We start from the raw sequence: 23,326 nt of genomic DNA, 5'->3' as shown, positions 1-23,326 counted from the left end.
AGTCCCCATTATCATTAATGGGGACTATGATCTGTCCCCTATGTACCAAAAGCCAAAAAGCAAAGTTTTTCGGAGTTTGGCCCCGGGAGCTTACACCATCTTCAGCCTATGGAGGCTTAGGAGCTGGAGGAGAAATCTTTCGATCTCTGTGTCTCGCAGCCCCTGGCTGGCTGTCACAAACTTCTACAATTTGCCAGGGATATAACTCGCAGGGACAGCGGTTACTGTAACCTGTGATATGAATCCTTAATAATCTCGGCAGTTCTGTGATTACTAGTACGTAGACCCTTTGTCTTAAAGTTTGAATGTTTATTATTCATTGACACATTTGTGTGAATGTTCTGATCATGTAATCAGGAGCTGTCATGACGCTTGTGCTAACTCATTTTGAGAGCTCTTTTTTTAGAGTGTTATCTGTTTTTTTTGTGTGTAGTAAGTCTTAATAAAAGCCACCGTTGTATGAGACATCACATGAATAGTTTTCCACACTATTACAAGGGTGATTTATGATGTTGCATATGACACCGTGTAGTACAAGAACAGCTTAATAATAATTATTTCATCACCTTCAATGATTATACAACCCCTTTTATCGACACAAGTGGTGCTACCATATTGCTTGTGAAGTAAGGTATGAGGAAAGTCAGTAGAACATTGTACACACTGTTCTAAAAAAACAAACCTGTCATATACATTATTACTTTATGTATATGACATGAGTGTCATGGATAAGTGCTTTGCAAAATGATTACAATACATACATTAACCCCAGTTATAAAAATGTTCCATTACTTGCTATTTCAGAAAAATAGGAGTCCACCACTCAGTTCCGATGGTATATCTATACAGCAAAAAGGGTGGAAACTCTAAGCAAAATATTGGTAATAAATAATCCTATCAGGGGATTTTTTATTTATTACCAGTTTTTCTAATGTATAAGTTATGTATAATATCTCTAGTTCTCTAGCTCATGTGATTTTCCATCCCTCACCTATACCATCATCTCCTCCCCACTGCCGTCATCTGCACCGAATTTCTGTATTCAGCCAGCACTGCAGTTGTGGGGATTAGACTGTATCACATGTTCTGTAATGTTTCTACTGTAAGTCTTTTTTTGGGTTAGACATAACATTAAAACTGAATGTTTACATTGCTCTCGTTCACTCCTATACAATAGTTTGTGAAGTGAGGTGGGGGCTTGTGCCTCTAACAGGGTGGCTGGTTTCTAGGCTTATTCTGCACTGTATGAATTGGTGGATTGAGAAATGTTGCACGACTAGTGGTAGCATAGCATCTCTTAACAAATTGACCTGTACTGTAGCTTACCAGCTTTAGGTCCCATTAATTCATTATCTTAAAGATGTGTATGGGATTTCAGCACTCTATAGGTAAGTGGGGACGTAATACTTTCCACTGCAGCTCTGAGAAAATGACATGTTGAATTAATGCATTTTACCTGAATATCTGAAAACTTACATATTGGTGTTTAAATCATATGGTAGCCTACTGCTGTTCTTTGCTGTAATAATTGGCTGTAGCTAAGAACTTGACATCAAGAAACCGATTTTCCTTATCCTCCTCTAAAGACTTGCTGAGTTGCTGCCCTCCTACATCATGCCTTGATTGACAGGAAATACACCCAATGATGTGATGTCTAGTCATTATATACAGATAATCTTTATCATTGCAACCCTGATTTTATAGCTGGTAAACATCGATGCCTATAATGTCTGGTTAACGCATACCAGCCAAGATAAGTATGCATTTTCATAAATTGTTAGAGAATCAGCAAACCTTATAAATATATAGATTTAAATTCCCTTAGAGCAGGGGTGTCCAAACTTTTTTCTTGGAGTGCTGTATTAAGAAATTGTCTTTGGACAGAGGGCCACAATTGTTTTTCTTAATGTAACAAACTAAAATGAATAAAAATATTTGAAATAATTATATTTTAAATGATTTATCTCACTGAAATGAGATGCGTAACAGCAGTGTCCCCAATTCATAATATGCCACACAGCAGTGTCCCCAATTTATAATATGACACACAGCAGTGTCTTCAATTCATATGTCACACAGCACTGTCCCCACTTCATAATATGCCACACAGTAATGCCCCAATTGATGTGCCACATCGTAACGCTCCCAATTGATAATAATCACAGTAAAGACTCCTATTTGTACTATGCCACAAAGAGCTCCCTCAGCCATGAACTTTGGGCCGTATTCAATTAGTTTCGTGTCCGCGGAAAAGTTTTGCTTGCTTGACTTTCCGCCGACATCGTGTGTTTTGGAGGCGGAAACTTATAGTCCAATTCCAAACCACGCGAAAACGGCAAGCCACGAAGTCAGAACAGACGGAAAGTGCTGTCAGAATAGGGGAAATCAGCCTGAACCACCCAAAAAGATTCACTAACATTGGGGATCAATGTAGTTGTGTCCAAATAAAACTTTTTGGCGTAGTTAAGTTGTTTCAATAGCTTCTTGTTAGCGTCTATGCACAAGTGGTGAAGAATGGCATAAAGCAGAGTTTTTTGGTGAAAATAAATAGTCCTGTCAAATTTGGGGTACTTGAAAATGGGTGCTAGTTTATTTTTGTCTGTAAAGTAAACTTTTAAGCAAACGTGTAAAACCACCCTCATACATGCACCTGCAAACCCAAAAACACTTGGCCCCTCCTTACAGCACTCCAAGAAGTCTATTTCGCTAGTTTTTATGCTTGTCCCCCCACTTCTCACTTTTTCACCCCCCAAATAAAAGTACTTTTTTGGGGGGGTGTTCAGTTTTTCCCTGGAAATTTTTTACACTGTTGTCTTTTGGGGGACTGTCCCAAGGGTTCTGAGTGGTTACCCCACGTTTGCACCCCAAAATAAAATTTTTGCACTTCTTTTCACCTGCTATTCTGAGGCAAATCTTTTTCGCCTATTACATCGCGTAGGCGAAAACCGGCTGGAATTGAATACTGAAAAGTTCCAACCACGCGAAAAGCCCCGATCCACGATACTTTTTCGTGGAAAACGGCTTTTTGCTTCTAATTGAATACGGCCCTTTATGTGCAAGACTCAGAGCCCCTTTTATATGTTCAGATGTAGACATGACATGCTCCTTTATATATGCCAGCCTCAAAACCCTCTGTCATACCCCTGCCTTTCCTGCCTTCACCACCAAAGGTCCTGTTCTCTCAACTGCCTATCCATTGTATGCGTCACGTCCGCCTTCTGCTGCTCCACCTCTAATCCGCCCTGCAGTCTCCTCCTATGAGCAATTCCTCTGGCCACGGGGTGGACTGGAGGCCTAGCAGCAGAGGGCCAGCCCAGGGACGAAGCACTCACAGTAACATTGCAGGTGTCCTGCCCAGTGGAGGAGAAGTGCTGAATACTCATCCAGACGAGGTCAGATTTCTGCATGAGACAGGCTGAGTTTGATCCGTGGGCCATAGTTTGGCCACCCCTGCCTTAGAGTAGTGCACATAGTGCTTTTAAACTAGAAAACCACAAAAAGTGACGGCATATTCAGATGGTGCCATAGGGGTATTAAAATATTGGATAAGTGACCTTATGTCACTTATGCAGTGTGTTAGATGTCCCTTAACCAACCGGCTAGGTTTACCTATTGGCAGTGCTAGCCCTGGAAACATTGATGTGAAGAGAACACCTGTCACTGGAGTGATTCAGCCTTGGAAATGCTACATGCAACATCTTTACAGTTGAATTGTTTTGAGGTGGAAAGAGTTTCCCATACTAAAGTAATAAATCTAGAGCAAGTTTCTCCACAAGCTGCCCTTTCTATCCAGCACTTAGGTGGGCTGTTACTTTATCTCTGCAGGTCTTCATTACAGGAGTCTTGCAGCAACAAAGTTATACCCCTCAACCTTACTATACATGAAATGTATCATAGCAGAATGCACAGCTGATAAAATAACTTTTAATAGACAGTTTATATTCTAGCTGTCTATTAAAACAAAGAAACTCAGCTGTAGGAAATGCTTTTTTTTGAAGTTATAAGTTAAATATTCTACCATTTTGTATGTCTTTATGGCATGGTTTTAATGTATTGTTACACTTTGGCACAGCAAGTAATGTGGCAGCTACTGTTCATTATGAAATACAAGTATGCTAAGCAGTGCTTTATTCTGTAATATTTTCTTATTCATCCTCTGTACTTACATTGAAAATGCCAAGGATGAGCCAGGACAGGGTATTCAGGCCATTTTTTAGTTATTTCACCCCACTCTACAGAAATACTAATAGAAAGGATGGAGGAGAACACTTAGTGCTGGTATCCCTATCCTGTCACCTACTCACTTGGGGCACCCTATTTAATGCAATAGGCCCCTTATTACTTTTTGTTTAATGATTACCAAAAATTAACACCTTAAGGTGCATACACACGTAAGGATTTTTTGAACGATTTGTCATTAACGACGACGTAATCGTTCAAAAAATCGTTTAGTTTCTGAGTTATAACGATGAACAATAATTGTTCAAGCGCGCTCCCATTTGTAGTTATCGTTCATCGTCCATTTCAGACTGTCCAACATAACAATTTTCATTAAGGGAAGGAACATTTTTCGTTCAACGTTGTAAAAATCATTCATTACACTTCAAAAAATCGTTTATACTACAGAGAGCATTAGGAAGTTCAAATATGAGGTAGTGGGTTTCTCAGATCTCCCCCATCTTGGGTTCCGTAAACTCAGGGGTGCTCTGATTTGATATGAAAGTTTACCTGGTTTTCAAATTATATGCTTTGTTAGACTTTCATATTATAACTACACTTCTGATTTATTTCAATTAGAAAATTAAAGCATTCTAACTATTAAGTGCAGGCTTTATTATGAAAACCTAGAAAAGTCTAGAATTTTAGCATTTCTGCATTTTGGAAAGTTGGATTAATACTGGAGCAAGAAGAAGTTATGGATAAAAAAAATACACACTTTGCTATTAGTTTCAATTTCAATAATAAAAACAATTACATAAAAAACACCCTAAGAACTATTGGTATTTTTAAATAATCAAAGTCTTCTGGAAGCTGCATATTAACCCCTTCTCTGCTGGGCGAGTGGGGCTCATTCTCCGGATATGCAATAAGACTACAGAGGATGAGCTCCACTGCCCTCCGCAGAGAGGGGAAATATAAACTTTCTTACCTATCCCTCACCTGTCCCAATGACTGGATCGGGATCACAAAGTGACATCTGCACGCTCACGCCGACATCGCTTTTGGAAGAAAGAAATTAATACAAATGATGGGGGGAAGGACTTTAAGTCCCTCTAACTCATCGCATCGGGAAAAAAGCTATAATTTGTGTGGATACAGCATAAAAAAACTGATATTAATGTTCGCATCTGACGAGCGCAAATGTGATAGAATTACCTCTGCACAAGGGTGAGAAAACACTCATTAGCAAAGGGGATAATTGGTCAGTTCAATTACCCACACTTGCAGTAGCCCTGGATTTGCTGATTTGTTTTACAGCCTCTCAGAGCTGTGTACAAGAACCTATGGTGAGACGGGGGTAGATGTGGTGCTGTTGATGACATTTCCACACCGTTGCAACAGCACTTTGTCCCGTTCAGGTCTAATTCAATTGACCCCTATAGGTTTATTCTTTCTTTCCATGTACTTTCCATAGTGTTCGCTGGTTAGTTTAGCTGTGTTGCACATAGGGTAAAATGTATTATAGTACCATGATTATTCTACAAGTCAGATTGCCATAATGCAGTATGCTAAAGTCTCTTCCCTCCCATGAAACCACCTTTTGAATGCTGCCTCCCAATCTTCAAGCTGACAGACCCCCAAACCAACATTGTCCTGCATCAATCAGGACAGTTGGAAGTATGTAGTGCAGAGCCCCCTATGTCTTAGACAAAGCCCCATGGAGCGTCTAAATTCCATTTTCACAGGACTCCTATTACTTCCTGGCTAGAACCTGGAGGGAGGGAGGGAGGGGGGGGGTGGTAGGGATAGAATGTTTTTGGTCCTCTAGCTCACCCCACCCACTGCCTCATTTCTGAGTTGAGTAGCAAAATTAATTCCCCTGTTGTGTTTACTAGGTGGTAGCCATATCTGTAGCTTTTAATGTTTGTTGAAAAAGAGAATAAAAATATGGATTCAGCTAGCTAGCCCAGGGAGCAGAGGAAGGCAACATGTGGGCCTTGTACTGATATTAGTTTTTACTATCTGCAGTTGAGCGAATAGATTAGTACAGGTTGTATTTCGTAATGACAGAAGTCAGTTAGGGCCCATTCTTTCCAAGTGCTAGTGTCAGCTCAACACTCTACAAAAGGCTCCTTGTTGCAGGGTCTGCAGGGCTCCCTGGGATACAGTGGTCATAGCTAATGCTTGTAACACTTCTTTCACAGTTCTCCAGCGTAATAACAGGAAGCCTGCCTTCCTAAATGTTTCTATAGTACAGGTGGCTCTTGCACACTTGAAGTATTATATGCCCAGGGAAGTATGCGTTACCATGGGGTTAGGATTTTGATTAAAATGTCGGGTCATTTTGTAAGGGAAACTGGTCAGACTCATGTTCTCTAATAGTCCAAGGAAGAGGAGCCAAGAAAACTTTGGCGAACTTTCTCTTTGAGTCGAAGCATTTTTAAAAAAGCAGTTTTATGCTTAATTCACAAGTAGGATTTTGATTTGGTCTAATTTACATCCACACATAATTTATCTTATATTTTATGCATCTTTTTTTTCTCACATTCATCTTATGTTTAAGTTGTTTCCTTACTTGGGCATCTTTTATTTGTTTGCACATACTTTGTCTTTTAGTGCATATGGCTCTATCTTTATCTTGCTCACTTATATATGTTTCACAAAGTGTCTGCATTAACCGTATAGCATGCATGGGAACACTAACATGGCAATAGCACTAAAACTGCTTGTCCTCTTGTCTCAATAAAGCATGAAAACCACGTACGTGTAAATTAACTCTTAAGGCTACTCACATTTTCCTGTTAAGTAAGGCGCTTTTACGGCTATTATCATTAAAAATAGATTAATTTACTTTTGATGATACGGTCCACAATAGTGGATTTGAAAATATTAACTTTTTTTTTTCTATTTATCCAATGTAAATTAGTTGGATTTAATACTATTCAGCATGAAAAACTCAAGATTCTCCTGGCCTCAAACTTGTTTGGAAAAAAAACCCAGCACCTTTATATTTACTAGTTATTTATTTTCCTACAGGTAAACTGTGGTTTAGATATGAGCTAGGACATGCTAAACCTGCACCTTTTCCAATTCCAACACCCCCTATAACTTCACTATTTACAGCCATAGTTTTTTTAATCATTTTTAGAGGGCATTAAGCTGGCTGATATGTCCACTCTTGAACAACAGTAAAGATAACAACCTAGATGCTCAAATGCAAAATAAGCAGCACATTGTTGATAATGGTTAAACCCTAATAACCAGAATACAGTGAGACAGATATAATATTGATCTGTTAGATGCACTATTGTTCAAGTTAAGGAGAAATTAAATAAAGGAAAATGTACTTCCCTTAGGAGCCTTGCTCAATCCCAGATGAGATTTTTCATGATTCTCAAAATATGACATAATAGGTAATATTCAATACATATGGAGAAAAAAACATAAAGGGAACATAGTGTAATACAACACACACACAATTTATTGTTTCCATAAAAACATCAAACAAATACAAAAGTCAGGCAAGTTGGAGGTTTACTAGATACTAAGTAGGCATGTAGATATATTAGAGTTGCAGGCTCCGGAACTCCTTTCTGGACAGTCCCACTACCGGAATCCGGGTCAGCTCCAATACAATTCAAGGATAGCACTCCTGTCACCTGCTACCTTATCTTATATATAAAATTCATTGGTCTATTTGTCTGTATGTCCGGTTATGCATTGGGATACTCCTGCACCATTTGGGATGAAACCAACGTGAGGTGGTCCATTTGGATCCTGGCCAGGTTTTAAGGGGGTTAGGGTCCCGGTCGGACCTTATGTTGGTTTACACTGGCCAGAACTTTGACCCAGGAAGCCTGTTCTGAGCCTTCCACTAGATGGATTTGGACAAAAAATTCACAGAGTAGTAACATTGGATCCCAGAAGACATACTAGGGGGTTGAAGTACCAGTCGGACCTCCTGTTAGTGTACGCTGGGAGGTATTTTGATCCGGGAGCCTGTTCCGGGCCTTCCACTGGATTGATTTTGATGAAAACTTCACATAGGGGTGGCAATTGGTCTAGGAAGTCTAATAAAGTGGTTGGGGTCTCGGTCGGACCTCGCAGCGGAGTGCGCCAGACAGAACTTTGACCCAGGGAGCCTGTTCTGGGCTGTCCACTGGATGGATTTAGATGACATCACATAATAAAACTTAACTTGAAGATTTAAACCCAGGCAACATCGGGTACTTCAGATAGTATCTCATATGTCCACACTGCCCAATGGACTATCCACATCCATACACGTGTATAGACAAATCTGAAAGATCTGACTGGTCAGCACTTGGTGTGAATGTCTGGATCTGATAACCATCATTAATGCAGTTGGATGATGACCCTTATAAACAGTCAGATGTGGGTATTGTTACACAGGGTTTATCATCTATCTTGATCAGTTATCTTCTAAGTTTCCAGTCATTTCGTCAGTGATGACAGTGATCCATAAATGGTCAAATAACTAGTAATTTATGTCATTATCTCCTTGGAGTGCTTACTAGTTCCATGGCAAATTTGTGACCCTTGAGCTGCAATTGGTAGCCATTTAGGTCTAAAATGTCAAAATTGTAGCATCTATGGGGAGCTCTTATAAAATTCTGCTTGTAACTATGATGGTCACCAATAAAATGGTTATGTTGACATTGACAATGTGTATTGCTATAAATAGTCCATTATTATGTCAACTAAGCAAAACCCATCACCAGACAGGTCTTAAAAAGATGACCTTTATAAAATGAGTCGTTAAGTAAAAATCACTGAAGATCATAACATCACTGGCTAATAGTGGCCTGGCTGGAGAAGATGAAGGCCCAAGTTGAATACAGGCTACATTTTAATTTTTTTTTTAAATTCTAAAGTCTACTTTACTGGTAATGAATGAGACACTGAACAAGAGTGAGCTATACCTTTAGTCAAGCAGATAGGACACCAGTCACCAGATGCTGAATATAAGAGAATGATGGATAGTAAAGCTGATTGGTCATTCCTGCTTGGTACCCATATCACTGAGAACCTGTACTTCTTGCCAGCAAGCTACTCTGATCCCAGTCCTGTCACAATATCGGACGCTGTTACTGTGCCAGCAGATTTTGAGCTGGCTATCTGGCAAATCTTCCAGGCATTACTAGTAAAATAATGCCAGGAATAAAGCCAGTCTACTTTAAGAGCTGCGTAAAGTAAGTTGGTTTAAAATATGTTTAGTGTAATTGTGTGTGGTATTTAGTTTTTTCAAACTATGGGGGGAATTCAGTTCCTGGTGATGTGCAGCTGTGCATCTCTGCAATGCCCGACTGCGCACATTTCAGCAAATTACGGTAACATGTTCATTGCAAGTTTTCCCGAACACCTCTATGGGCTGCGACGGAAACTTGTGATGCCAGCAGACTGTATGGGCTGTTCAGATGTGGCACGTTGCATCGATGTCAGCGAGTAGAGTTCGCCCTTATTAATGGACTATTTTAGCATCTGCAGTTGAACTGTTTTCTGCAGGTAAAGATCCATGGATTGTTTAACAAATACAACTATATGATTGGAGTTTAATTCTGAATAACAATATGTTTGGAATAATGTTAATCTGATCTGTGCACTTTGTTTACTACATAGGATAGATGGAAAGTGGTATTCAGTTGGTAGATGGCAATGTTGTCGTAGAATAATAAGATTGTGTTATACAGTGAGGCTGTCAGTGGAGTATGTGTCCTGTATAATTACAACAGTGCATTCATATGTGTCACAATCAAGCATGTCTTCTAGTCAGAGCATGCATACATGCATACCTTGTACATTCATAGGTGTTCTGACCAGTGTGTACATACATTTGTTGTGTCCATGCATGAATTGGAGTAAACAGTAATGTAAGCCAGGGATTAGGCCAAACCATGTTCATTGTTGTAAGGCCTAATCTGCAGCCTTAATAGTTAATACTGGCCAGAAGTTTGAAGCAGAGTAGGTAGGAGAGGTTAGGACCAGGGCAGGAGTCTGTGAAGTAGTGAGAGGAGGAGAGCTGTTTTGAGGTCTCACCTGTGAGGTGCATGTTGTAACAAAAGCTGCCAATGACATGTCATGTTCTTTTTTTTTTTTCTTCTCCCACTTCTCTTTTGGTATCATGCGCTGAACACCTATAGCAGGGGTCAGGGAACTTTTTTACCTTTTACCCCAAAAATATATTCAGATACGCCGATGTTACCCCCTTGATCTGAAAGGAAGGAAATCATATAGTAGTGCCCCCATAGATATGGCCCTGTAGTAGTGCCCCCATATAAAGCCCCTGTAGTAGTGCCCTCATATAATGCCCCTGTAGTTGTGCCCCCATAATTATGCCCCTGTAGTGCCGCTTGTTCCAAAAAAACCCACCTTAATCCCCGCTCCTGCATCCGCCGCCGTCCTCTCTGCCCGGCTGCTCCTCGGAACTATGGGAGAGACGTTATGAGAGCCGGAAGCTGGAGTTCAAAAGAGAACTCCAGCCTCCGGCTAAAGTGGCGCTGCAGGGAAGGAGCCGGGTGCCCGCTGGTAATAACATGCCAGCGGGCGTCTGGCTTAGAGCCTCCCTGCGGCACAGCCGGGCATGCATATGAATCATTCTATATTATAGAATGATTCATATGCATGCCCGGCTGTCCGTCCATTACCCCCAGGAATTTCATTTTTACCCCATGTGGGGTAATTTACCCCTGTTCCCTGACCACTGACCTATGGCTATAATGTATGCTGTCTGTATAGGACAATTACTTGATGTGATTTCTCTTTCTATTTTAGATTGAGATAAAAATGAAGAAGACTGAAGTGATGCGGTGGGATAAATTAGAGGGCCATGCAGACCAAGAGATAAAGCACGTCACACCAGGTATTTGGCCTCCATTAGAAGAATACTTAATGACCATTATTTTCTTTCATGTTTAAGATGTTTGCCTTACATTTCTTCATGTATAGGTTGTTATATTTTGGTCTGTAGCACATAGACTTTTCTTCACTTACTGGGTGAGCAAGTTGTGGATTGCGACCTATGGGGTATTGTGTACTGTAGCACGCCCTGAGATTGCCGGGCTAACTGCGATCATGGTATCAAATTACCTTGTACATTGAGTTCTTATGTTACTTGCTGGAATTTCACTCACCCCCTGAGTCTTTCCCATAGGGAAATGCACCAATGCTCACAGCTGCTATCCTCAGTAGATGATGCAGTCCTCTGCTATTGAATGGTAGACATTCAAGAAAATCCACTTTGCATCACCCTGCCCGTGGATATCCAGGCCTGCAAATCTATCACAGCATCATTTACATCAAATACAGACCTTGTTTAAAAGTGGCCTGTCTTCCAGTTACGCATCATATTTCCACTGAATATATTCCTGTCAGATTGAGGGGACCCTGTCATGGACTTTTAAAATGCACCATCTGGCTGAGAGTGGAACTGTATCATAACCTAAGACAATGGTTCCCAAACTGGGTGGCGATGCATTTGCAGGGGTGCTACGGGTTTGTGGTCCAGGACCATATCAAATTATTTATAGTCGATTTGATAGGCAAAACCAGTAATAGTGGCTGCCAATCATAAAATGGTGGACAGGATTGCAAATCTGTTTGTCCACACATCGCATAACTAAACCAAAGGATGACAGGTAACCACAGTTTACTTAATGTATATTTTTCTGAATTTCTCAATAAGAAAATTTTGGCCTAGGGGTGCCGTGACAAAAATGCTGATACTCCAGGGCGCCGTGATTCAGGAAAGTTTGGGAACCACTGACCTAAGGTTAAGTTCTCACTGTTCTTACTTTGGACTATTGCTGAGTTTTACTGTACTAAGTTCTAGGCCATTCCTATCTTCAGTCCTACTAACAGTCTAGGTTATAAGGATATACAGGCTTAAGTATAAATTGCTTAATTAGAATTGGCATTGGTTTATTTATCGAACGCTTGCATCTTTAGATTTCTTTCCTCTATTGATATTTGAGTTTGTCATCTTATCCATAACTCTTTGGTCAGTATGAGGCAGAATGAATACATTTACACAGATTTGTTACTTTATTATTAGCTGTATCAGGAGATACCTGACCACTCATCATTAATGTCACCCTTTGGTAGCAGAATAGTTTTTTTTTTTTTTTTTTTTTATAGAATAATTGTATGTAATAGTTCTCTTCATTCTATGTACTGCACAGTGCTTGGTTGAGTTAATGTACCTGAAGCTGGGTACAAACCTTTGCGATCCCAGTCTGATGGGGTTAAACGCTCCCGATCAGCCAAGCATTATATCACTATCTCATAAAGTGGCTTTTTGTAAAGTTAATTTAAGACTTTATAAAAGAAGTGCAGCTCCGATGTAGTTTTGTCTATTTGTGTGGGGTTTCATGTAGGTTTTCAGGCCAGTATAGTGCTATCTGCAGGAATGCAAAATTATAGATCGTCTAATGGGAAGAGAGCATGACTAATGGACCCACATGCAAAATAAAGATTTTGTTCTGTCTGACAGCATTATTTATATTACCTACAGGAAGTATAGAAGCTATGCTAGGGCGGAGGGAATAGTCCGTTTTTAGTTGTGTGACATAGTGTTTTCCCCATATCAAAAGGGCTTGTTCTTTAAAGGTACTCTTGTAGGTGTTGGCAATTTTCTCCTGTTGCACGCTTTTAATAGGACACCTTTTGCATCTTACAGGTTCCATGTGATTTTTCGTATTAAATTGACAAAAACATACTTTGTTGTGCTCTTTCCCATTTAAACAAACAAGTCTTGCAATTTACTTAAGTTCAAACCAAGAAGTATTTTAGAAGACAAACTGATTAGTTAAAATGAACAGAGGGGGTCCAAAAAGAGCAGAAGGCAGGCCTTTGAAGTTAAGTACACAGAGTCAGAATATTAATAAATGTTTCGTAATGGGTTAATAAGAGTTGTGATGCCAATTGACATACAGAAAATAAAATAAAGCAGAAATAGAAACTGAAAACTCAATCTGCTGCCTTGGGAAGGCGAGATGGTGGAGAGTGTCTAATAAAAGACTCACCGGACCCTACATTTTTGCACTTATTGAGTCCCCCTTCCTTGTGATCTCATTGTGGGGGATGTGCTGATATGATATATAACTCTTTTATTACTATGTTGTTTATGAAATTCTATTACTAGAACACCTCTCTTCTGGAGCATAACAGATAAAATTACATCAACCAATTTAAAGCGCAACAAGAAATGCTGAGGCTAAATAAATCTACCAAACAGGTTATCATTTTCCAACAATATACATGGGAAACATGCACGTTCGATAGATACTCTCCCTATCCTCTGTGCACGTCTGGTATCTTTAGAAGACCTATTTTATGTGACCAGTTTTTCTCAAAGAGATACTAAAAATTATGGTATTGTGGTACAGTATGTGGAGTCCGATCGAAATATATAATGAACTCACAGTGTTAGGAATGTCTGACAGTAAGAATCTCCACATAACATTTAAATAAAGTGACACAAAGCAGATCGCTAAAGTGAGTATCTATGTCCATTAAACCTTACAGGGATTTGCTGCAAACATTATTGAAATCCACTAATATCTATGGGAGATATCATGATAATGTTGTTATATTATTTTTCAAATTCTTGATTATGTGATAATCATGGTAACATCTATGAATTCTGTAGACTTAGTGTTATGTGCATTTGCCTGCATCTGTCTGTTTTCTACTTTTATAAATTTGTAAAATATAAAGGTAAACTGCGTGATGGAAAACTGAAAACATGTTACTGCAGAATTAATTCACTGGGGAACAAAAAAATATATTATTTTTCTTGCCAAGGATTTAAGATCAGTTTGAGAGTACTGTTTTCGCATTAGATCTTCGCTATAGCCGAATTGGCTCCAGTTTTCAAATTATTGAAAAATTATAAAATTCTATTTTCTCCATTTGAAGTACCTTACTAATCTAGGCCTGCTTTACTTAACAGAATCGACTTAGTTTTGCTTTTTTAACAACTACCCTCTTTCAACATTAGCAAGAATTTGTTTTATTTGTGATAACATAGCTGGTAGTCACGTTTGAGACACACAACACATTCATATCTCCTCACTAACGCTGGGAGGAGGCGTGGCAATGCACTGCTGAGCCTGCTGGGACATCCTCAGACCACAGCCACGCCTCCTCCCAGCATACAGGGAGGAGCAACTGAGAGGACCGAGTGATGCAGTTAGCACACCTCCTATTCCTTTGTTCGGCCCTCTCTCTGTTTCACCACAACCAATTTCCCACCGTTTGGGCTTGTTTTGTTCAGTACATCCTAGGCTTTTGTTGGGAGGTAGCACTGAATATGTGAAACAAAACGTTTTCGCCGTAAAAATTAGCTTCTCGGAGACGGTGTACTAACAAATCTGATGTTTTTTGTAATATTTGTGTCAAATATAGTGTTGCAAAAGAAAGAAAAAATATAACTGTATTCGTAAAACAAGCGTATCAGGCTTTTTTTAAATGTTGCATAAGCCAGCAAGACAAGATTTGGGTGCCTCACAAAGTTTATAAAACCTGCGTGGAATCACTCCGCAATTGGACTAAAGGTGATCGAAAAGCACTTAATTTGGGCATACCTATGATGTGGTGTGAGGAAAAAGATCACTTGAGTGACTGCTGTTTTTGTGCTGTAAATGTGAAGGGTATGAATCGATTTAAGAAATGCAAATGGGAATACCCAAGTATGAATTCTGCAAAACAAAAGATACCACATAGCGAAGATTTACCTGTACCATCATTCAGTTCTTTGTGCGAAGTTGAATGTGATGATGTGGAAATGTTAATTTCATCCAGTGCATGTGACAACACAGATGAAAGTGAGTGTGAAGAAAGTTCCTCTACTCCAAACAAATTTTCTCACAAGGAACTAAACGATTTAATTTGTGATTTGAATTTATCGAAAAAAGGAGCTGAGCTTTTAGCATCCAGACTTCAAGAAAAGCACTGTCTTCAGCCGGATGTTACTATAACGTCATATCGAAATAGAGAGCAAGCCATACTGCCATTCTTTAGCCAAGTTAACAATCTTGTGTATTGCAACAATATTCCGGACTTCTCCAGATGATGGGCTTACCAGAATATCGAGCAGAAGACTGGCGGCTCTTTTTGGATAGATCTAAAAGGAGATTAAAATGCGTATTACTGCACAATTGCAATAAATTTGCGTCGATTCCCAACGGTCATTCAACAAAACTGAAAGAACAGTATGAAAATATCAAGTTAGTCTTAGAAAAAGATCCTTATTCTCTGCATCAGTGATCTGTTTGTGTCGATTTAAAAATGGTAAACTTTCTTCTTGGGCAGCAAAGTGGATATACTAAATATCCTTGTCACATATGCTTATGGGATAGTTGTGCAAAACAAAAGTACTGGCAGCAAACCGTATGGCCTCCAAGAGAAGTTACAACTGTTGGAGAAGCCAACATCATTCATGAGCCCTTAATTGACAGGAAACAAATCATACTGCCGCCTCTCCATATCAAACTGGGTTTAATGAAACAATTTGTAAAAGCATTGGACAAGTCAGGTGACTGTTTCAATTATATTTGTCGAACATTTCCATCTCTTCGTATTGAAAAATTAAAGGCGGGACTTTTTGACGGCCCACAGATACAGAAACTGGTGAAGGATCCAAATTTGACCACATCTATGACTGAAACCGAATCTGAAGCATAGCTGAGTTTTATGTGTCTGTCATTCAAAAAATTTTAGGCAATCACAAGGCAGACAACTATCATGAATTAGTCCACAACATGCTAAAATGTTTCAAGAAAATAGGTGCCAACATAAGTATTAAAGTACATTTTTTATACAGCCATTTAGATCGCTTCCCGTCCAATCTATTAGATTTAAGCGAAGAACAGGGTGAACGGTTCCATCAGGACATTCAGGTAATGGCAGAAAGAGATCAAGGAAGGTGGGATCGCCACATGATGGCCGATTACTGTTGGAGTCTGCAGAGGGACTGGCCGCAACAAGAATACAAAAGAAAATCCTACAAAAAACGGTTCTGATAGCTTCCTAACATTTATGTATGTAATTATCCTGTGTCTTTTTATAACATTTTACTAAATTTAATCAGAATAAAATAATATATCTTTTTAGCTATTTTTAACATTGTTTAATTTAATTTTTCATAAATATTAAAGACATATGCATATCTCAAAAACTAGAGCCAATTGAAAAATAAGCATGACATATTCATTATCAGGAGCACAAAATTAATCGAAATCAACTCTTAAATCCTTGGCAACAGATTGACTGTTCCCCAGTGATACATTATGGGACAGAAGGTATGTATGTAATATCTCAATCAGTATATATATATTAGAGATGACGTTCGGTTCGGTTTTGGCTCTGATCTCCCCGACATGTTTAGAGCAAACAGTCATCTTTTTCCATGAAAGATTTTTTGCCTCGTTCTGAAATCTAAACATGGCGTAAAGAGCCAAGCCAAAACTGAACTGCTCATCTTCAATATATATTGGAATTATTTGTTGTTAGCAGGGATAGATTATTTGCATTATTGTGTAATCCTCAGAGGATATTGCCCATTAGTGGACATATAATGATATCTAGAAAGTAATAGCAGTATGTACAATATTCATGCATTTTGCATCCTGGATGCTTGAAAATTGATGAAATGAAATTATACAGGGAAAAGAGAATGGTGTATGGCAAAGGTTAGGCTCTTATTTTTAGTATGTGAAATGTAATAAAAGACCTGTTTACTTCAGTGCAGTTTGTGTAAGATATACAATGCCCTCTGCACAGTTTATTTTAATAAAAAATATGCCTGTGTTCCTAGAATCCATGCACAAATATCCGTCATCCTCTCATTATACCAAGAACTGGGATAAAATTGTTGTTCAGATCAAAGAGGAGGAGAAAAATGAGAAAATGGAGGGAGATGCAGCACTAAACAGCCTATTCCAGCAGATTTACTCAGATGGCAATGATGAAGTGAAACGTGCCATGAACAAGTCATTTGTAAGTATATAATAAAACGTGTTTGTGTGTCTGTATGTCTCTAGCTGTGATGAAACACATATTAATGCACCATTATTTTATATTTGTCAAGTAAAATAAATAAAAAAAAAGAAAACCCAGAAAGTGGAATATACTTGAGAGCCCTCCTATATCAGTGGTTCTCAAACTCGGTCCTCAGGACCCCACACAGGTTACTTTTTCCAGGTCACCCTGCAGGTGCAGAGGTGTAGTCATTACTCACTGACACATTTTAAAACATCCACAGGTGGAGCTAAGTATTTCACTTGTGATTCTCTGAGGAGACATGGAAAACATGCACTGTTTGGGGTCCTGAGGACCGAGTTTGAGTACCTGTGTCCTATATGATTCATTGTGATCTTTCCAACCGCTTAGGATGCTTATTCTCCGCAAACCATATTCCCCTATGCAGCCAAGTCACCGAAGACTTGAAATTAACCCCTTTGCTACTAAGGACGAGTGCCACTGTGTCTTGTGAACACTGCAGGTGTTCAAAAAGTGAGTGGGGCTTACCTAAAACGATCTCCCTTATAGTTTCCACTCAAACCTGGGACAGATCGAGGCTTAGCATAATTATGCAAATATCCCGAGGATGTCATTAACCATCGCTCTTCCAGGATAAACATTGCAGAAATGTTTAGAAGCCAGAAAATAGTGGAGAGAACATTAAAAGTGCTTTTCATAAATTTTTTATTGTATATATTCTATGGGAAACATTAAATTCTCAGGGATCTGTAACCTCGATGTTCAGGTGCGTACATAGTGATGTTAGTGATCACAAAGTGCCTTCTTCTGACCGTTCTGGTCGGCACTTCATGGCCGTCAGAAAATTGAATTGTATTTATTTTGAAGTTTGTTCATATTTGTGGTGATGGGTTTATGATATTTATTTTTGCAAAATGCTACTTGTGAGAAATTGATATAGTTTATAATATTTTTTGCTCGATCAGCGCTGTAGAGAAGTGTCCCAGTACAGCCAGTGCGCTTCATATAGAGGTGAATGATCTCTATATTAAAATCTATTTCCAATGAGAGATGGGGAAACTGTTCTTAATTACAATGAAGTTCATGTTTGTCAAAATGTTCCCAAGCTCACTGTATGTATATATCAATATAATGATTGTGTAAGGTCCGTCCCGTCTCCAACATGCATGCGCAATGGGAACTGGGGCGCATCCAGCCCCACCAATGTTTCCCACTGCTAGGTAGAAGGATCAGACCTAGCGCCGCGAAAGAGGAGGACCCAGCCAGCCACCACAAGGGGTGTTTGGGGTACGGGACGAGCAGTAGTCAGAGTGGGGGTGGAGCAATGAAAAGATGGGATGGGGCCAGACAGAGTGGGGAGAGGCAGACTAAGGTGACCCTTTACCCTTTACTAGTATATCTAGTAACAGCGCTGACCTATCCAGACTCCACCAGGCATGTTGGCATGTGAGACAAGACAGACCAGGGGAGAAGTACCAACACAGTGTAACTGTGGCTGGCTGGGGTGGCCGACATTTAATGTGTCCATATTATTGCTATACTCCTTACAGAATCACAAGTCAGATAATTAGTAATGTGGATCTTTTAAATTGGAAAACATGCACTCTTAGGGTTCCCTGAGGGCTGGTGTGGGAAACACTGATATAAAATAAGAAGTCAGTAAATTAATGTTTAAACTATGTATTCAAAATCTACCTCTTCTAAAAAGAAAGGAAGTCTTAATATGTATGTTTACGCTGATCTATGTAGCACATAGCACCGCACAATACACAGATCGCACATATTGTAGTAAGAAGAAACAAAATGCGATTTTTAGACTTTATTTATTGAAAAACTTACTCTAACTTAGGAAGGGGGTGGGGGGGGGGGGTATACAACAACAGTAGGCAGGATGGTGTAAATGTTGTATCCCCTACGATGGATGGATCAGGTGTAACCGATGTTACTTGGCTGCCAGGTAGAATATTTTGTTGAACCACTCTTTTGTCTTTGTTTTTTTAAAACAATATGTTTTATTAGGGTAGACCAACAAACAAAGGAGAACAAGTTGCAGAATAGATTATACAGGCTTTTGTGAAAAATATCAGAAATATATAAAAAGCCACTAACCAGATATAGGAATAAAACAATCGTTACACATGCATGCATATATTCCTTCTAAAAGCAGACTACAGAAACCTAGTCAAAAAAGGTGCAACTGAAGGGAAAACTAGTATTTAGCAGTCTACATTTTAGTGTTAATAAAAAAATATAAGAAGGAAAGGAAAAGGAGAAAGAAAGAGAAGTATCAAAAGAAAAGCATGTGTTAGGTGTTGCCGGGAAGATAGCATGGAGTTTAGTGGGTACTAAGTACCATCGGGTACGGACTTTATAATAAGATTCCCTAATTGCTACACTAATAGAGGCTTTGGCTGTATGCAGTCTGATTTCCTTCCATTGTTCCTTGTCTGGAGCTAGGGATAGATCAGGTTCCCAAACTAATTTGTGTGGCTCACGAGTAGGGGAGTTGGGAGCTAAAATGGAATTGTAGATTACGGAGATGTTTTTCTTCCGTCCATCCGAGTACAGTTATAAATGTTCAAATGGGGTAAGTGAGCATAGCGTGGTAGATTTAATTTGAAAGCGGAGGAAACTAGCAATTTGAAGATATTGATAGTGACACAAGGAGGGGAAGCTAAAGCAGTACGTACTGTAGGTCTGCAAACGAGGATGGGGCAAATTTATCTTTGAGGTTGATGAAACGTTCAATGCCACGGTTGCGCCACAAAGCGGCCATTTTACTTACCATCACAGCCTGAGGTAAAACCAAAGATAATCCCATAATGGTGTCAGTGGGGAAGGGTAGGAGGAGAGATCACGGTTAGCACAGAGCTTATCCCATAACTGGAGAGCAAAGGCAATAGTGAGAACCGAGTAAGCCAAGGCTGGTCTACACCATCTGGGAAGCCAAACCAGGGAACCAACTGAGCCTACCTGAAATAAGGAGTCTTCAATATCCACCCATGCCTTAATCCCTGGGGCAGAGTGCCAGGACACAATGTGGTTGAGTTGGCATGCTGAGTAGTAGGAGTGTAGAATAGGAAGGTGCAAACCACGCAAATCTCTACGCTTGGCCAGAATAGGCTTCCTAAAGCAGGTTTTTGACACTTCTCTTTTCTGTGTGTTAAGATAACTCTATATTCCAAATTCCTGTTCATAAGTTAATGTTTAAGCGCACACTTCACATATACTCTCTTCCAAGCCTGGTATAGCTATATAGATTCTGTTTCTTACAGGTAGACCTTAGCTTGAAAAACCTTGTGTTAAGAACTTATTGCTCAGACTAGCAAAAATAAAATGTCCCAGTATAATGACGCCGTGACACTTGTGCTGTCAGCTGAATTGATTGACCTCTGCTGATTTTATATCATTATTAAGAGGAGATTTGTACAAGTTACGATGCAGAATTGAGGATGGGCTGTAGGTTGGCAGTCTGGAAGTTGATAAGCCAGTTAGCAAGAAATTTGTGGTGTTCTATTCGAGATAAAATAGCTGATATTGTCGACATTCTGAATGATGAAGTGAGCAACACAGAAAAGGTAAAAAGCACCATATACCAACAAATTAAAGTATTGAACATTGTTTTTTGCTGGACATATAAATTAAATTGAAAAAAATTACTTTTTATATTAAGTTGATGTTTGGGGCATCCAGCTCTTACAAAGTCAGAAGTTTTAAACTGGATCTCTGCAGTCTGAGTCTATACGGAGAATAATAGAGGTCTTGTTAGTAGAGCCTTGGTGCACCCCTAAGGACAGTAGGAATGATGTACACAGAGTGAAAGATAACAGTAACGGTGTGATATTGGTACATATGCAGTTTATACTGCCAAGGTGTTACAGGGATTTTATTGGGAATGGGTGAGGTTTCATATAGTTTATAATTATTATTTATTATTGAAAATGCATTGGTTGCATTACTTGTAATGCACCATTTATAATCATGTACATTATAAGTAAGCTTTAATAGCTAATGTTGCAGTGTAGCTGGGACAGTGGAGTTTTACTGCACTCACTTTTGGGATATCGTCAGCATTAATTAATACGAATTCATGCAAACAAATGCCTAATAATTAGAGGCGTCACTCATGGCTAAGATAATAGGAGCAAGCTGTCTCCATAGTAACAGGAATTGGGTACCTATGTCCGTCCAGTACGTATTCTACTACAGCCGCTGGAAAAAAAAGATGCTGCAACTTGTATCTACCATAGAATTATAGAACCGCTGAATTATACAATCATTTAATGACTATCTCAGTACACTAATATCCATTTGTGCTTAGATATAAATATTTGGCCACAAAGGATTGAGTAGAACACATGACTAAACCCCAGTTATGTTTACTGGTTACAATTTATAGATTTGTTTTCATCCTCTTCCTCCTTATTTAATTTTCCTTCCTGATCACTTTATTTGCTGTGAAATCCTGTGGTACCTATCTATTTCGTTAAAAACAAAACAATATTGTAAAATGATGTGACGGGCTCATAAAATTGGACACAAATAAATTTTGCTGCTGGAATAAGTTTTTCCCCGGCCTGCAATTGTACCAGCTTCTGGATAGAAAAATGACTGATGCAGAATAGAAAATTAACATAATCTTTTTGTGCAATAAAAACCTTCTAGCTCTATTTAATGAAAATGGAATGTGACTAATAACCATTTAACAGGAGTTTTACTTTAGCAGCGTGAATTTGTAAGTCTGAAATTTTGCTAAGGGAAAAAAAAAACACCTTTTCTTCTTTCCGGCATAAAGATTGTTCACAATGAGAGCATCAGTCACGTAGTAATGCAATTACTGACACAAGGGCGCTCTGTTCCCTTCTCTCATTTGGTGGGGTAGAGGTGAGAGATCAGGAATACATTATTCCAGTCTTCAATAATGGCATGGAAAAATCTATAATAGTCATCCATACTTCCTATTTCTAACCTATTTATATTATTGAAATCCTTGTAGCCTATATTACCTGGTCACAAGGGAGGGATGTATTAAAAGTGGTAGGAAGGAAATATATGTAGTCACAAATTAACAAGATCATAAATACAGTATCAAATACAGCAAGTTTGTCTGAACTTCTAGTGATTAAGTTAAAGCAATTATATAATTGGGCTTTTATACGAAGCTCAACACTGTCCTACAAGCTAAGATCTCACCTGTTTTACAGGGGAAAGGGACTTGTAGTAAATATATTGGCTTTATAGCTACGTGTGAATATTAAGCTGTAATGGCTGAGAGTTATTTCTGGCTGTAGCACAAGCTCTGTGTATGCCTTTTATGTCCAGCTTTATCCTGTCATCTGCACACGTGTCCTGCTTTCCATGTGTATGACAAGCTAGCAATGTTTCATGTTTACCTAAAATGTAACTTGTCTCACTGCAATTACTGTTCCCTGCCTTACAGATGGAGTCTGGGGGTACAGTTCTTAGTACAAACTGGACAGATGTGAGCAAAAGGAAAGTGGATGTTAATCCTCCAGATGACATGGAATGGAAAAAATTCTAAGTTTTCATCCAAACAAGATAATGAAAATTGAAATCTAGTGTCCAACAACTGGTTCAGTGTTTCATCTCCTTACATCTGTATGTTTTGAAAATGCTGTTCTTTACCCAGTCACATCAAGAATGCTTCGTGTTCACTGCTCCTTGCAGCGGACTGAGTCATAAGTCTATTTTATCCATTTATTCCAGTGCTATGGGAAGGAGCCAGCCTGGGAGTATGCACCACGCTTCCTAATGTGCATTCTGTTATTTTATTAGTACTCGGGCTGGTAGAGTTAATCACTTCTGAAAGTCTACTATAAATCTCTGAGTGACCTACTGTTTGCCCTTTTACCAACTGCAAAATATAAATATAATTTTTGAAATAAAAACGTGTTGCTTATTTATTTTTCTTGCTTTGTAATATACAGAGGTTCTTGCTAAGCTCTCTGCAACTTTATACATTAGTACTTTGTAATTTATACAGTAGCTATGAGAATAGATGTCATGTTTCATTTGCATACTGAATCGGAAAGCGTGACTGTTGATTGGCATTACTGGAATAAGCATTTGAACTGTGGGAGTTGTACATTGCATATCATTCATGTGTTTGTCACTAAATAAACTA

The 23,326-nt window shown here is 39.0% G+C and overlaps 1 protein-coding gene across 5 annotated transcripts in view; it reads left to right on the top strand.

The window, feature by feature from the left end:
* Positions 1 to 23,090, top strand: part of SUGT1 (SGT1 assembly cochaperone of MIS12 kinetochore complex) — a 126,665-nt gene extending 103,575 nt beyond the window's left edge. For all 5 annotated transcript variants that reach the window (XM_088481965.1, XM_088481962.1, XM_088481867.1 and 2 more), the window contains exons 12-14: positions 10,954 to 11,041; positions 16,997 to 17,178; positions 22,622 to 23,090. In XM_088481965.1, coding sequence (XP_088338091.1) covers positions 10,954 to 11,041; positions 16,997 to 17,178; positions 22,622 to 22,723 — 372 coding nt within the window. In that variant the 3' untranslated portion in view covers positions 22,724 to 23,090. The remainder of the gene's footprint in view (positions 1 to 10,953; positions 11,042 to 16,996; positions 17,179 to 22,621) is intronic.
* Positions 23,091 to 23,326: the final 236 nt, after the last annotated feature.

Source organism: Taudactylus pleione, unplaced genomic scaffold (genome assembly GCF_031769625.1).
Source record: "Taudactylus pleione unplaced genomic scaffold, aTauple2 ptg000005l, whole genome shotgun sequence".
Classification (NCBI taxonomy): domain Eukaryota; kingdom Metazoa; phylum Chordata; class Amphibia; order Anura; family Myobatrachidae; genus Taudactylus; species Taudactylus pleione.
Note: the sequence above shows the minus strand (reverse complement) of the source record. Positions and strands in the feature narration are given on the sequence as shown.